Consider the following 15293-nt stretch of genomic DNA (forward strand, 5'->3'; position numbering starts at 1 on the left):
ACGCTCTGTGCCCTGCCCAGGCCATGCCTGCTTTCACTGCGCAGTAACTTTAAGATTGGTGTACTTTGACTGCTATGGTCCCGGTGGATGGAGTTGTTTTGTTTTAGTCTCGTTTAAAATAATAACAACAAAGATTAAAAGGAGAAAAAAGGGAGGAAGGAAGGGAGGGAGGAAGGAAGGAAAGGAGGAAGGGTGTCTTCATTCCACCTATTTATTGTTCCATCTGGAAGTGTCTGCATTTAGAAGGTATCCATCCCTACACTCACGGAGCTTAGCGGCAGCCTCCACCCTTCTGAGCCCCCTCCTTCCCAGCCGTAAGTATCCTCATCGAGTGCATGCTCTTTCACCTTGTCCTGTGTGGATATGTAGGTTTGGGAGTCATGGAGAGACACATCTTTCCTGTAGGTAAATGTTTCCTATCTAGACATGTCTGCCTAATCCTCCAAAGTTGCTGTTCTGTCCTTGTAACTTCCCTGTCTGGCATCTCAGATTTCTTTATTTAAATCAGCAAAGCAAACTTTGCCTGGAGATGGGGATCACGGGACGTGGATGGACAATCTCTGGCCCCTGCTTCTTTCTCCTCCACAGGATTTTACGTAAATGCCCTGCTAAAATGACTGTTCTCTGCTTTTGGTTTGAGAAAGTTTTAGCTTTTTTTCTTTTTTAAGTGGAATGTTCTAAGCATGGGTGTGTATGTGCCAAGCTGAGGTGCTTTGAGGATTAGTTCTGGACAGTGCCCCAGGACAGCAAATCACCCTGAAGGAGTTTTCTTGGGAGAAGCTCTCAGTTTGTAGAGAATTGAGGGACCTCTTCTCTTTTAAAGGGGGAAGAAACTGGAGTCGGTTTGGCTCTTTCCCAATTTCCTTTTCCCTTGACCTTTGAGAAACCCGGGAAGTAAATTCCTAGCCCGCGTTACCATGCTGTTGGCAGCACTTTTGAGGTGATCCTTGCTGGGTGATCCGAGCCTGTCCATCAGCAGATAGAGAACTCGCAGTTTACTTAAGAAATTGCGGGGGCCACAAAAGCAGCTGCCGGGCGTGTGGTGGTCTTGGTGAATAGAGGGAGGGAAGGCAATTAGGGGACTTGCGGTTGGGGCTTTTTACTTGTCAGACTGGAACCTCATTGCTTTTGTTACTGCCTTGTGAAGGGAAATGTCAGGGTTTTGTTTTGGTATTAAGGGCCTTAAAGATTGCTGCTCCACACTTTTGCAAGAAGGCTAGATAAGTCCAGAAAGAGCCCACAGAGTGGTATTTTTTTTTTTTAAACAAGAGAATAGAAAATGAAGAGGTCCTGCTTTTTTTGCTAGCCTCAAGCCCTCCCAGTCCTTGTTTCGGTTGATTCCTTTTGGGGGTGGGGTAAGGGGGATTAACTTACCCCATGTATTAACAGATCGCTTAAAGACCTACAGTTCTGTGGCCCTGGAGATCAACAGCGGGCCAGTTGGGCACTTCCTGCAATCTAGGGAAACTAGCTCCTTCTTAAAGTCAGGTGTCCTGAGTCCAGGAAACCAAATCCTGGCCAGACAAACCTAGCTTGCAGACTAGAGCTGTGTGTTTGCTTTCAAAGAGCATGAGCTAATTCTGGAGTTCAGTCCATTAAATATTCTGTTGTGTGACTCAACACCACCCTGGGCAACACACCTCTGCATCCCCCTCTTCTGCCTATGCAAAGGGGGATCATTTTAGGCCTGTTCTATCTCAGGGTCTCAACTCAAATTAGGTTAAACTCACACCAATGTACCCTACCCTGGATCTTTTGAAGGCCCCAGGAAAAGTAAGTTAGGGGCAACCCTTTTCCTTTACTTCTGTTCCCTCTCTTTCTCTTCCCTCTTCCTGGGAGAAAGCTCTGGTACCCACCAGCTAACACAGTCTGCTTTCCTGTGCTTTCAAGAAGGTCACCTGAAAATCAGGCAGCCTCATACTCCGGGAAGGAAGAGAGGATGTGCACGAGTGGCAGGCAGGGCCTTACAAGGTGTCACTTCCGTGTCACCGTGACAAGAAAATATTCTTTCTTCCCCCTCCCTCTCTCCCACTGTAGCCCTGTCCCTAAGAAATTTGTTTTGAGGGATTTGACAATCTTGCAGGTAAAGTGCCTGCCTGCTGCCCCGGTTGATCATTTTCCCTCATGGCTGACCGTAATTTCTTTGCTACTCTTAGCTTTGTCCCTGCCACCCAAGGTGAGGGAGGGGGACTTTTCTTAGGTGTCCTGAGCTGGTCCGGGAGAATAGGCCTTCCCCGCCTGCCTTCATAGATCCTGGAGTGGTAAAGATTAGGAAGTTGAAGGAGGTTTACATTAAAAAACAAAATTAAATTGATGCTACAGCCAGCTAAATTAGATAACTAAGTGTTTTTACTTATTTATTTTTAAGTATTTTTTTGTCAGGGAGGGTGTTCAGGGGGAAGGAACTACAAAGCCGTCCTATGCAGAAGAAGTGAGTGTGTCCAGAAGACATCTCTGGCTTTTCCGGCTCTTTAAGTGAGCTGTGTAAAGGGAGGGGGGGCTGGGAGGAAGAAGAAGAGTGAGAGAGTCTGGGAGGGAGGAAGAAAAAAGCTGGTCCAGTTCCATCTTGAAGGTACAGAGAAAGTTTTTTTTTTTCTTTTCCTTTTTTGAGTGGAGAGAGGGTAAGGCAGAGCTATTATGTACCCCAGGGATTCAGTGTTAGTGGGAATGGAGGATTTAAGTGGGAAGGGAGGAGCAGTGGCCCCCGGGGTCTCTCTCTTGCAGCAGTTGGGCGCTTGGCACCTCAATTTGAATTGCTGGGTGAGTAGTGGTGTGTGTGTGTGTCCGTCCCTGTGTGTGTGTGTCTGTGTCCACACTTATGGTCTTGATCCTGAGACCGGTGCTACCTTTTCCTCTTTAAAAGACTTAAAACAAAAACCCCCAGACAATGGGAAGCGGAATGAAACAAGCATAAATGAACGGTCGGCGCAGGCTGTGCCCTGTCCCTGTGGGATTTTGCAGCATCCTTTTGGGGGAGAGGAGAAAGGGTTAAAAGAAGATGGGGAGGAGAGAGAGTCTGACTTTCATCCCAGTTCTTACAGCTCATAGCAAGTGAACTGTAGTGTCACCCACCCCAGAGGGCCGCTACCACAGGCAGAGAGAGGAAGTGGCCTTGTCCGCGGCAGGGGACCGTACCTTTCCAGGAGCAGGCTGCTGTACACCTAGTGTTTCATTGCATACTCACTGCTAACTTTCTGCTGCTGTCTTGGGTTGCGTTTGCTTTCACTTTCCAGATTTAGATGTTGGCTTTTCCAGGCCCTGGTGTTGCTGGTGGCATTTGTATTTTCAAAATTTAATTAAGAAAATTGTTTTGGAAGGCTTATGGTGGGACCCAGGACAGCTCCTCTTGACGATGTGGTGTTAGGGGTATACTGTGATCCACTCCAGCTCTGGGTCGTACCTTTTGCCATAGGCAGTGAAAATGTTTTCTTAAATCTGCAGGCAATTCTTTCATTATCTTTATAATTGCTACGATTTTTTTTTTCTGTTGTTGAATGGCCAAATAAAAGTACTTGAGTGATTGACCAGGTCAGATTTAAAAAAAAAAAACACAACTGTTTGTTTGTTTTGTTTTTTGTTTGTTCCCGGAAAGAAATGAAGCATTATGCAGACTATGAGAACAGCTGTTAAAACCCCACTGATTGTCATATTAAAGGCTAACTTGGTAAATGGGTCTGTGACGTGGAACACGAGGCAATAACGTGTGTGACCGTCCTGCTGCTTCCTCTTGCAGCCTAGTCATGAACCTAGTCATGAAGACTGACGGGAATTGTGGGGACAGGGTGCTGGCTGATGCTGTGTGAGTCCCTCGTTTGCACTAATGACTTAGAACTTTGTTGTCCTCTGGCTCAGGGAAGGGTTAAAGCTTCCATTCCGAGAGTAGGGACTTGCTCTTCAGAGGCAGATTCTCAACTCCGTGATAAACAACTCTTATGCTGTCTTAAGCAGGTTGCTCTACCGGCATTTTCTGGAAGCAGCCGAAATGGCAACCTTGCCTTCTCAGGGAAACCTCCCTTGGTGCTTTGGAGTTGGTGAGGAACTCCACTGGGCTGTGCTCTGGAATTCTTTCTGTAATGCTGTGGAATGTGGTGGAGTCTTGTTATACTATCCAGTGCGTACTCCTACCCACATTGGAGGACTCAAAAAGTTGAGCGTTGCCACTAATCTCGGGCAGCCACCACGTCTGCTTCTGCTTGGCCCATAGTGACTCCAGGTCATTTCCAGGGGTTCGGTTTTTCATTCTACATGTCCTTTAAAAGAAAGGATGCTGAAGTTTGGGACATTAGCAGGGCACAATGGAGCAGCCGGCACCTCCATATATCTTCCTTCTGCGTGTGTGTGTGCCTCTTCCTGCCTCTCGGAGTCTGGGTTTGTGTTTGCTGGACCACATGAACAGGCCTTCCTTCTCTAGGCTTGCCCTCTTGCTGTTCTCCAGGGAGCAGATGTACTTCTCTCCTAGGAAAATGACTGCTATTGAGCTCTATGAAGCAAGCATGATTTTTCCAACCCAAATCGAAATTCCTAAGGTAGTCCCTGGTGAGGGAGCCGTATGCGGCAAAAGGCATTTTCAGGCAGCTGTCCCTTCCTTGTAAGTAAACTCAGAAGGTGGTGTCAGATTTTGTTCCTTGCTTTCCTTAAACTTCCCAGGATATAATAACCATTATGCACTTAAAACTGACTTCCAGCTGAAATGGGCGATTTCCTTTCTATTGTGTTTAGGGACCCCAGGTTTTGGGATTGTTGTGTTCAGGGGGATGGTGGCCTGGAAGTCGTTATTGTATTTTAAAGTTGTTTCCCATTGGAACATTCGGAGGACTTCACTTGGAATAGGTTAGATTTATTCCTGGCTCTTCTCGAAACAGCTGTATCCTCTTACCCAGTTCCCAAACATTCTCCACACGCCCAGACGGCCAACAAGATTGATTATGCTAACGCTAATCATTTAATACCCAAGTAGTGGAGAAATATTGGGCGGGAGGGTGGAGGTCGCAAATTCCTGGGAAATTACTTAGGGGTGAAGTGGCTACTCCTTCAGCTCTGAGACCTGTGATGGACTGGAATTGCCCACAGACCCTGCTAAGAACGACGGTGCGGAGAGAAGCAGGCAGGAGGAAAGCCCTGGAAATCTAGCCTGTACCAGTGGGCCAAAACTTAAGTGTGCAAATGTTTTAAAGGTTAGCTGGGGGAGGCATGGGGATGTTTCCTTCTTTATTGGAAAATAAATGGGAATGAGTGGCTATAAATTATGTTTACTGAACTGAACTGGAAGGGGTTGTTGGGAGCCTATCTATGCGAGCACAGCTATGCTGAGTGGACCTGGGCTACAGTTCTGCACAAAGCCAGACACCTGGAGTACAGCTCTGTTTGCTAGGTTTGAAGCCCCCCTTTGCTTGTGTACCCCAACAGCACCGCTCCCCGGCTCCTTTCTAGGCATTACAAAAGGGTCACCAGAAACTGCTGAATTTGACTGTCTAGGCTCTCAGATATTGAGACTGGCTGTCTATTTGGAGTGTTAGCAGTTGGGTGATTATGGGAAGGCCCTCCTCCCCTCCAGAAGGGGCCAGGTCTGAGGATGGTTTGAGCCAGCATGGTGTCTGTGCATCTGTGTGAGACTCTGACGGAAGCAGACTGCACCTCTGCCCACTCTCTGCCTTTCCTGCCCTGTCATCTCCTTGTGAGGAGAGTGTTAATGCCTGTGAGCCCATGAGAAACTATGAGTCGGCAGAATTTTATAGACGGCAGGGGGGATATCTGCATGGTTTCTGTCTAAATGGATGAGAGAGAGAGAGAGAGAGAGAGAGAGAGAGAGAGAGCGAGCAACATACAGAGGCAGAGAGATTGATGATTTACAGAATGAATAAGAAACACCAGCCATCACTTGGGCTCTCAGTTGTAGATGAAACTTGGCCTCCTGGTGGGTAGGTACTTGGCGTAGCACCCGGCCAGACACGCAGACTGTGCATGGTCGAGGTTGGTGGCCATTTATTTCTCTTCTTCCTCTCACAGGCAGATCCTTTCTCATCTTGTTTCTCTTTGTAAAGCTCAAACTCAGAGAAACCTTCCTTCCCCCTTTCGTTTATTCCCTTCGATAGCAGCATTATAACCATGCACAGACACCTTGCACACAACGCGATGCACCATTAGCCAGGAGCAGAGCCCCTCCACTGAAAAGAACAGCAGTCACACACAGCTTGTGCTAACACCCTGGCCACAGTGCTGGGTCGGCCTGGCTGAGGGAAATGTGGAAAGGTCTGAAGAAGCCTGTTCGTGAGGAAGACCAAGCGTTCCATGTTACATATGATGTTTGAAGATGCAAGATGCTAGCCAACCAGTTTGGGATGAGGCAGCTGGTGCATGTCCCCGTAGCCTTCCTTACAGAAGGACATCTTACAGATGATATTGCTTGGGGTGCCAGTTGCTGGGGCAGTAGGGTTCCACTGGCTGACTGTCCTACCACCTTCTAACGCAAGGCCCGAGAAAAACGGCATCAGCAGAATGGCCCGAGAGTTGTCCATGGCTATGAACAGTTAACCCCTGCCCTCCTCACCAGCCCTCTGTGTTGCCACGGCGTGAAGGCTTAACCAGTCTACTGGGTTCCACGCAGCCATAGTAGACAGGAAAACGGGTGGCTACACTAGTGAACCCCGTTTGCATGGAAACCCAGTGCCCTGGGGAAGATGGGGTCGTGGACAGCTCTGGTATCCACACTGAGGGTAGGGAACGCTGAAGAATGCTCCTGGTTGTCCCCTTTGTTATGCTGTGCTGGGCTCCTTCAAGGCGCTTTCTGGCCCCATTTTTCTTCTGCACAAGAAGGGGCGGTGGGGAGGAGGGAAGAGGAGGCGCCATTTGTTTCCACTGTCTTTGATTAATAGGCGGCAGAGGTGAATGGGGAGCTCCCGCGTCTAGGAGGTTGAGGGGTTGGGGTCAGAGGGTGGTTGTTGGAGGGACAGAAGGTCCCGATTTCTGAGCAGGGTTTGGAGGGTGAATGGGTGCCTGGTAATGGTCAAGTTGCTGAACACTAAACCTAAGGGCTCTTGAGGGGTCAAAGGGCACCCACAGGGTCACTCCCCCCACTGTAGCTGGATGAATACTCGCATGGGTGGATAGGCTTTGTGTGTTCTGAGGGCCATTGAAGAGTCTTTTCTTCACTATCCGTGCACACTTGGAGTTTAATGAAGGAAACAAGGAGAGCCTCACCTGGGGCTTGGGAGTCTGTCCAGAAGAAAGCACAGAGCACCAGTGACAGGAACTCGGATGACGAGTTCTGGTTCCTTCGTGCACACAATGTTTGCCTCCTTTGCCGAGTTCAGGGTTTTAGATAGCTTGTTTATTTTCTTTGGTTTCTTGTAAGCCCGGAGCTAACCACATGCAGCACTTGTCACCAAAACTCTGCCGGGCCCGGCTGTATTTGGGGAGCTGAGGCAGCCTGTTCAAAGCCCTGGTTGTTCCCACCTTTACTCACCAGCCCCATGCTGGAAAAGCCCCTCTGAAGGAAGCCAGTGCAAGGGCTTGCCTGGTGGAGTCAGGGGTCCGGGAGGGGCAGGGGACCCGGAGACAGCCTGATTTTGCATTGGGTGACTGATTTCCTCTTGGTCCCGAAGCATCTGTGTTTAGAGGAGATTGACACAGGCTGATCTCACAGGCTGCCTTTTGCTTGCTCCATTGACACGGCAGTTACCGCCCCCAGCCACTCTGATCTACAGGCATGAGAATGGTGGAGGAATTGGGGTGCCACAAGGTTTGGAAACACCACTCTACCAAGGTGTGCGAGAAATACGTGTTCACTGACGTGGGGAACAAATAACAGAGGCCAGCTGTTCATTATGCGTGCCGTGTGGCCACACTGAGTCAATGTGACCGGTGGGCAGGGGTGCACATCTGGGCAGGGGTGCACATCTGGGTGCTAAGAAGCAGGGGTGGCTGCTCTAGGATGGTGACAGGGCTTTGATGTAGCCATTGGTTGGTTCCTTTCTTGCTCTGGGACCAGCAAGACAAGGTGCTTAAAATGGCCGCATGGGTGAGTTCCTGGTAGTGAGCAGAATGTGTGGGGAGCTGTGGTATCCTAGCTTTGAAATGCTATGGAGAATCGGAGTATCTTACGGATATTTGGTTTCTCTGGTGGCACAGCCATGCTTAGCTTTGTGATGTTCTGAAGGTGTTACTGGTAGTAGGCTCTTCACTGAGTCATCCCTGACCGTCATGACCATGACCTTGAGCATGAACTAGCTCTCACAGATTTTTTGACCCAGGTCCTTTTACAGATCCACCACAGTGAAGCCGATGAATGGGTTTTACATTACAGGTGGCTGTCTTAAAATTCGGACTTTTGTCTATGAGGAAAGGGATGTAGAAATGTTGCCTTCCCTTTCAGCCCCCATGATGTGTTTTGGGGACCTTGACTGCAAACCCCCCCCCCCCCAGTGAAATTACTTTCCTCCCAGTGTCTAGAGTGAGCCCAATGTTGAAGATTTAAAGAAAGGAGAGCTGTTCAGGGAGGCAGAGGGAATGGATTTGAATATCTTCCTTCACTCTGCCAGTCCGCTTTAAATGTTCTCATCCCTACTCTAGAGGACCTGTTTATCTCCATGTGTTTTGTATGTTTTGTTATTTTTTTTTTATTGTGAGATCCTCCATGGAAGTCTTATCACTGGTACAGGAAAGTGATTCCCCCCACCCTCCGTGTGCTATTCAAATATATTTGTTAAATACCATATATTTTAAGAAGGATGTGTGACTTGGGTAGGGAGGGCCCAGATCATCCATGCTCAATGTCTAGGTGGTGATTTCTTTCCCGTGTAACCAAGGGCGTGTTCTGAGGCTGCTCTTGTCCCTCTGTGAGTAGAATTGAGAGATATTAGCCGAGTGGTTAACCAAACCATGTATATTATCTAGGTTGCATTTGCCAAGTTCCTTTGTGTTTATTGTGTATCTGCCTTTGTGTAGGGCACTGTGCACGCACAATCATATTCAATCTTCATAACCCTGCAGGACAGGCACACAGGCACGGTACGTCCCTGGAGGCAGAAATGGAGGATGCTGAGGGGGTGGAAGGAGAAGAAGGTAGGGAGGGGAGACACTACTCGGCCAGGCTGGTGAAGCAGAATCTCCATCTCAGCCCTCCTGAAATTCACGGCTCTCATTCTCAGTGTCTGAGAAGCCAACCTAAAATCCATCTTAAAGACTGCTGTGACTGAGATGGTGCCTGCAAGAGCTTTGGACCGCGTGTGCGAACCATCCAGCACTCATCTCTGATTCTGAGTGGTTAGCATTGACGGAGCCCAGCCCTTCCAGAAACCAGGTCCTCTGGTTGATTGGCTCTGTCGTGTTCTACCACATATGCTTCAGTTTGGTGGCTTTCATGTGGCCTTTGAGATGGTACCTACTTCCTAGAACGGGCTGGACATTGCCAGGATTCAAAGTTCCAACACTGCCTTGTCTCTCAGGATAAGTGTTGTGTGGGCTAAGAGAGGTGGGCGCTCCACTCCAGTGATGGAAAGAAGGTAACGTGGAGAGAAAGGACCTTGGTCCAAGGCTAGAGAGACACAGGTGTCTACAGGAAGCAAGCCCTTTGTTGTAAGGGATCCAGGTACTGGCAGGCTGTGTGAAGGCAGACCCTGCTTTCTGCATATTTGATCACGGTGTTCTTCCTCTCCTGAGAGCAGCCTGGATAGACAGTGGGCCATGCAGTGTCTGGGGACCTGCTGGTTATGTCGTCAAGGTTGTAGCCTATTAGACTCCCATGTCACTGCTAAAGTCAGGTAGCACCTCAAGTTTCCATGTCTCCCACTCTCTCTACCCCCTGTTCCGTAGCACTACTGGGGAGTGTAATCTGGGCTAGGCTCTCGAATGATGCAGGTACATTGGCTGAGCTTGGGCTTTGTTAAAATTACCTGGAGGACCAAGTTCTTCACCCATCTTACTGTTACCAAATATTGTTGTCATCTCTCCCTGTGCCCCATGCTCCCTAGTAATCCTGCTTAGAAGATAGTTTGGGATTAGTGACAGGGCCACTGTGTCCCCTGTCAACTCTTGCTAATCAGGACAGTGACAGTGAACCCCCACAGTTGATAAACATACCACGTGTTTGGTCTGTGCACGCCTTCCCCATGTGCTGTCAAGTTGAAAATGTCCTTCCTTTCAAGTATTTCCCACTCCATTCCTGTCTGTCTCTTTCTTTTCCTCACCCTCCTTACCTTGTCCTGCGATGGGAACTAATCCCTTACTCCTCCTCAGTCATACTTGACAGAAGACTTTCCTGGGAGTCTCCTCTTGAAGGGCCCTTAGTGCACTTTTTTCAAATGGCCGCAGGCTTGGGCACAGCAACCCTTTGCTTTCAGACACCCCGCCTGGCCACCACCCTGCTCACTGACTCTGAGGCCACTCTTTTCAAACCTTAATCATTTTCATCTACAGAATGGTAGCCAGGTCCCCTGAGCAACTGGCTAGCTGTTTTTCTCTGGAAGAGTTATGGTTTCATAGGAAGCTGTAAACCAAGTGACTGGAGATGCTCTTTGGGGGTCTTCTAGAAAGGCTGTTTTTCTTTGCTAACGTGCTGTGGGAAAGTTATGCCTTTTGACGATGCCTTCGCCACCCTCAGCTGTGGTAGGAAGCTGCTCTTCCTGTGTTCTATGCCTTCCTCATCTATTTAAAAAGCCAAACAGGGAGGCAGGAGGGAACACGGGAAGCGAGCTAGCTGCTCAGTGGTCCCTGAACTCGAGGCGCTGGTGGGCAGTGCTGGAACCTGCCTTCTTTGCTTTTAATGCAATTCCTTTTCCTTGATGTTAATGCAACTTGTGCCCTTCCTAGAAGTAATAAAAGGAAATGAAGACACATTCTGAAATGAAACTTGACTCTAATCCATTCATCATCTAATACTAGCCTCTTTATCTTCTCTGGTACCTAATCTGGTTAAATGTCCCTGTTGTAGGATTTTAGTGAAAATCCCCTATTGGGAATAGGGTTTTTTGCAATTGGATTACTCTCAGTAAATGGCCCAGTAGTTCGCTTGTTTCAGCTTAATTTTTTTTTCCTTTGTGATCTTGCTGGGCTGAGTTGTAGCACAGCATAGAGGGGGAGGGGCCAGAGCCAGGGGTGGAGAGAGGTGAGTGCTGGGGAAGGCCAGGAAGAGGGCGGTGAGGAAGGTTTGAGATGCTCTTATTTTCCTCGTTTTCTGCCTCTCCTCACCATCTACCTTGCCCCAGCATACAAACACTTGTACTTTATTGGTTGGAACTGCCCATTTCTCAAATTCATACTGTTTATTAGCCCAATTCATCATCATCCAGTTAATTTATTAGCGGTCCCTGATGGCTTCCTAATGAATCAGGGCTGCGGTGATCTGCATAAAATATGCAGGTGCTGGCTGGGCCAGAGCGGTTGGAAAAGTTCAGTCTGCCATCCAGACTGAGGGAAAGGGTGGGAGCCTACTGTGTAAGAGCCTGTGGAGTTAGGGGGTGGGTCAGGAGGCTGCCTGTGCTGCTGGCTCTCCAGGTTTCTTGTAAATGAAGATTTCTTTTTGCCTGCCTCACCTGTGAAGCCAGTCTGCCTCCTAGAGGTGCTTGGGGTAGGCGATTCCACCCCACTGTGTGCATAACCCTCCTGAGCCTAAGAGAGTAAAGCTTCAACTTCTGACTCCCCTGCTCATGGGAAAGGTGCAGAACCTTGGGTTCCAGTGGTGGTGTAGAGGAACCTGAAGCAAGCCAGTGTGGGGAGCTCACTGTCTCCCGTCTTTAAATGGATTAGGGAGGTGGAATGGGTATAGCACCTGGGAGGGTGTTGGGGGGGGGGGAGACACACGCCCTTGCTCTGAAGTTGTAGGCTGGGGTGACCCAGCTCACCATGCTGTCCTCTGTTCTCCCTCCCCCACAGTCGAACAAAGTTCCGGTGGTGCAGCACCCCCACCATGTCCACCCACTCACGCCGCTCATCACCTACAGCAACGAACACTTCACCCCGGGAAATCCACCTCCACACTTACCCGCTGATGTAGACCCCAAGACAGGTAAGTTGGGGAACTCTCAAATGAAGGTCAGGAGCCTGGAGTGGGGGTGGTGGGGGAATCTCAAAGCCTCGCTTGGGAGCCGAAAAGGATGCTCTTGGGGGGGGGGGGCGAGGCCAGTTTTTCCCTCTTGTTTGGAGAGATCCACTTACAGGGATAAGATTTATAACAAGGTTTTTGGAGAGGGTTGCTTGGGAAATCCATTTCTGGGCACACACACACACACACACACACACACACACACACACACACACACCCCGCCGCCGCCAAAGAAACTAAGTAGTAATGGGTTGAAGGTGTCTCCTGGGCACTTTGAGCTTCCTGAAACCAACATCATGGTTTTGAAGGGACCCAGTCACTTAAGAGTGACTTGTTGGTGCATCCTTAAGGGGCCACATCACTCAGGGTCTCATATTTCTTGCAGATTTCTTTGAATCTTTCTTCCATTTCAGTATCTTGGATGTTTTTGTTGTTGTTGTTGAACCCATTTTACAGATGAAGAAACTGAAGCCTAGGAAGGTTTCCCATGTCATACAGCATTTTCTTGAGCGTGGGCTACCACAGTCCTCAACTTCTTGACCTATCCCTTCTTTCTGTTTCCCCCAAAGGGCAAATGGTGAGAGGCAGGGCTGTTTTTAGCGCCCCCTACAGCAAGATGCTGTGTGGCAGGCAGCCACTGCTCACAGGCGGGGGCCCTCTGAGCCCTCCGTGTGGATGCAGCCTGGCAGTTTGATTGACTGGAGGAGGCGACCAGCCTGCCCCAGGCTCCACAAAGTACAGGGCTCCACTTGCAGCCGGCAGCATCTCATTTGAATAATGGTAGGCCAGGGAATAGCTTTTAAATGGTTATCGTAAACCATATGATTAACGTCTAAGGACTGTTTATTTTTCCTCTGCGAACATTCTTTCAAGTGTGCAAACGGCTCGGTGTAGGGTCCAAGCCCAGCTAATCTGTTTGCTTTTTGTAATAGAGAGAAAGCAATGTCTGCATTAAAATATCACCCAGGGAGACTTAATTTACAGATTAAAAGCTTCCTGAATGAATTTCTTGAAAAATGAGATAGTTTTTAATGCACGGACGTTGCTGTCCTGTCCCTTCGATTCTGGGTTAATTCTGGCACATTCTGCACATGTCGCCTCCCACTTGGACTGGGCAGCGAGGCAGAGCCATTCCTCTCAAGCCAAATTGCTCTCAGGACTCCACTTCCTGAGGATGGATGGCCAGATGTGCAGTCTGTGCCGTGAGGAAGTGAGCCGTGGTGCAGACTTTCTACATCCACTTCTGTGGGCCTCGGGCAAGGCTCATGGCCCCTCTGACCCATCAAGTACCTTGGTGCCCACAGATGAATCTGCCGTTCAGGGAACCAGGCCAGAGTTGAGTACCCGAGGCCTGCCTTCTCCCTGTCTATTCAGGTTTGACTCCTGGGGCAAAGACACCAGCTGGCATTTGGTGGTTTCTCTTCATGGAGGAATTGGCCAGCTATGGGAGCTGAGCCTTTTGAGAGAACTTTTGAGAGTCACTTCTCTGAACACTAACTTAGAATGAACTGCAAGACATGTCTATAATCACAGCACTTGGCAAGAGGCTGTGCGTTCAAAGTCAGCGTGGGCTGTGTAGTTAGCTCTGACTCAAAACGCTAAAATAAATTCATTAATTAAGTCTTACAAATCTAAAGTATAACTCTCACATAGGCAAGGCGTTCAAAATAAAGGGTAATGGACCAAGTAACAAAGCAAAAGGCATTCATGATCATGACTCGTTCACCTGCAGTGTGCCAAGCTTTTTAAATTTTTTTTTTTTAAAAAAAACTGGAAGTAATCACACAGAGCAAAAATAGCCAAGATGGCATCTTCCTGCTCTCATTCACTCAGCCACACCAGTCCACCCAGAAGGAGCTAACTCACTGTGCAAACTGGCGCTGTAGGAAAAGAAGAAAGCTGGGAACAGCCCTCTCTCCCAGAATCAGCCATGGCCTCCAGCTGCGATTTGAGGGGAGACAGCCCCTTTCCTCATTCCTTCCCTGCTCCCCTCCCTCCACAGTCCCTCTTGCTCTTCCTGCGTACCTAAAACCCACTCCTTTTTCTCTCAGGAATCCCACGGCCTCCGCACCCTCCAGATATCTCTCCATATTACCCGCTGTCGCCCGGCACCGTAGGACAAATCCCCCATCCGCTAGGATGGTTAGTACCACAGTAAGCAGCTCCAGTTTTTATTTCTGTTTTTGTTTCTTGCATGAGCATGCTTTATTATTATTATTATTATTATTATTATTATTATTATTATTATTATTAATTATTATTATTATTGTGTGTGTCTGTCTGTCTGTCTTTGTGTGTGTCTGGTATGTCTGTGTGTCTGAGCACGGGTGAGTCTGTGTTGGCAGAGAGACAGCTAATGGGACAACACAGGGGAGATGCTGTCCAGGTGTCCTGTGGGTTTGCAGAAATCACAGCCTTTTAATGATCTGTGTTGAAAAGGGTCAGTGGTCATTGGCACTCTGAACCCATGGGACCCAAAGATGTCCTGCAGAAAGCTAGTGAAACGCATTTTAGCTCTCCCCGCAGTGGCAACCCAAACTGGACTTGTGTTGTTGGGTTGAGCTCTCTCTGTTTTAGGTGTTGTTTCTGTGGCAGCAAGGGATGGAAATAGGAGCAACTTTTAATGGCGAAATCTCAGGGTGAGATCTAGGTGAACTCTTGGAGAGGGAGTGGAGGTCTTTTCCCCTTCATCCCATGCATCCCAGCTACCATATAACCCTTCACGCTGAAGGCAGATAGCAACAGTGCTGGGAAGTTCAGGTCATCTCTCCAGCGTCTCTGAGATTCCTGGCATGGCTAGTGCTTCAGCCTACTGTGCCGTTACAGAGTGACAAGTAGAGCCCCCCTGTTGGCATTCAGGGCCTGGGATGTTGACTCTAGTCTTGGCAGTGCCCAAATAATGTGACTGCCGCTTATAACTCAGAAGAATGATGTGTTTAGACACCAGAGCAGAAAGGCCTTTCATGACTAAGCATACTTTGTGCCATGTAGCACATGCGTGGATGTGCATGTAATGTTTGAGATTGTATATTTTTATGCACCTCTTTCTTCATTTTATCAATGACCTCTAGCTTTAGAATGCACAGGGAAAAATCCTGGTGAAACTGTCCAATCTGGGTCTTATGGAAGACAGACTTTTATGGTCCTCAAGGCAATACAATTTTGGAATAGTGCCCCTGTTCTAGCTTTTGTTTCTCCTCCAGTTGAGCAGAGCCTGCGCTGTTTGCCCATCTAGAAACAACAGGTTGTGTTGGAC

At 48.6% G+C, this 15293-nt stretch overlaps 1 protein-coding gene across 28 annotated transcripts in view; it reads left to right on the plus strand.

Annotated features, from left to right (window-relative positions):
- Positions 1-15293, plus strand: part of Tcf7l2 (transcription factor 7 like 2) — a 191774-nt gene that overhangs the window by 155182 nt on the left and 21299 nt on the right. For 20 of the 28 annotated variants that reach the window (XM_026781385.1, XM_026781378.1, XM_026781374.1 and 17 more), the window contains 2 exons: positions 11869-12001; positions 14089-14191. In XM_026781385.1, coding sequence (XP_026637186.1) covers positions 11869-12001; positions 14089-14191 — 236 coding nt within the window. Of the gene's footprint in view, positions 1-2637; positions 2761-11868; positions 12002-14088; positions 14192-15293 lie in introns of those variants that run through there. The other 8 variants (XM_026781376.1, XM_005352501.2, XM_005352505.2 and 5 more) reach the window with 2 other exon arrangements.

The sequence above is a fragment of the Microtus ochrogaster genome, chromosome 8 (assembly GCF_000317375.1).
Source record: "Microtus ochrogaster isolate Prairie Vole_2 chromosome 8, MicOch1.0, whole genome shotgun sequence".
Lineage (NCBI taxonomy): Eukaryota > Metazoa > Chordata > Mammalia > Rodentia > Cricetidae > Microtus > Microtus ochrogaster.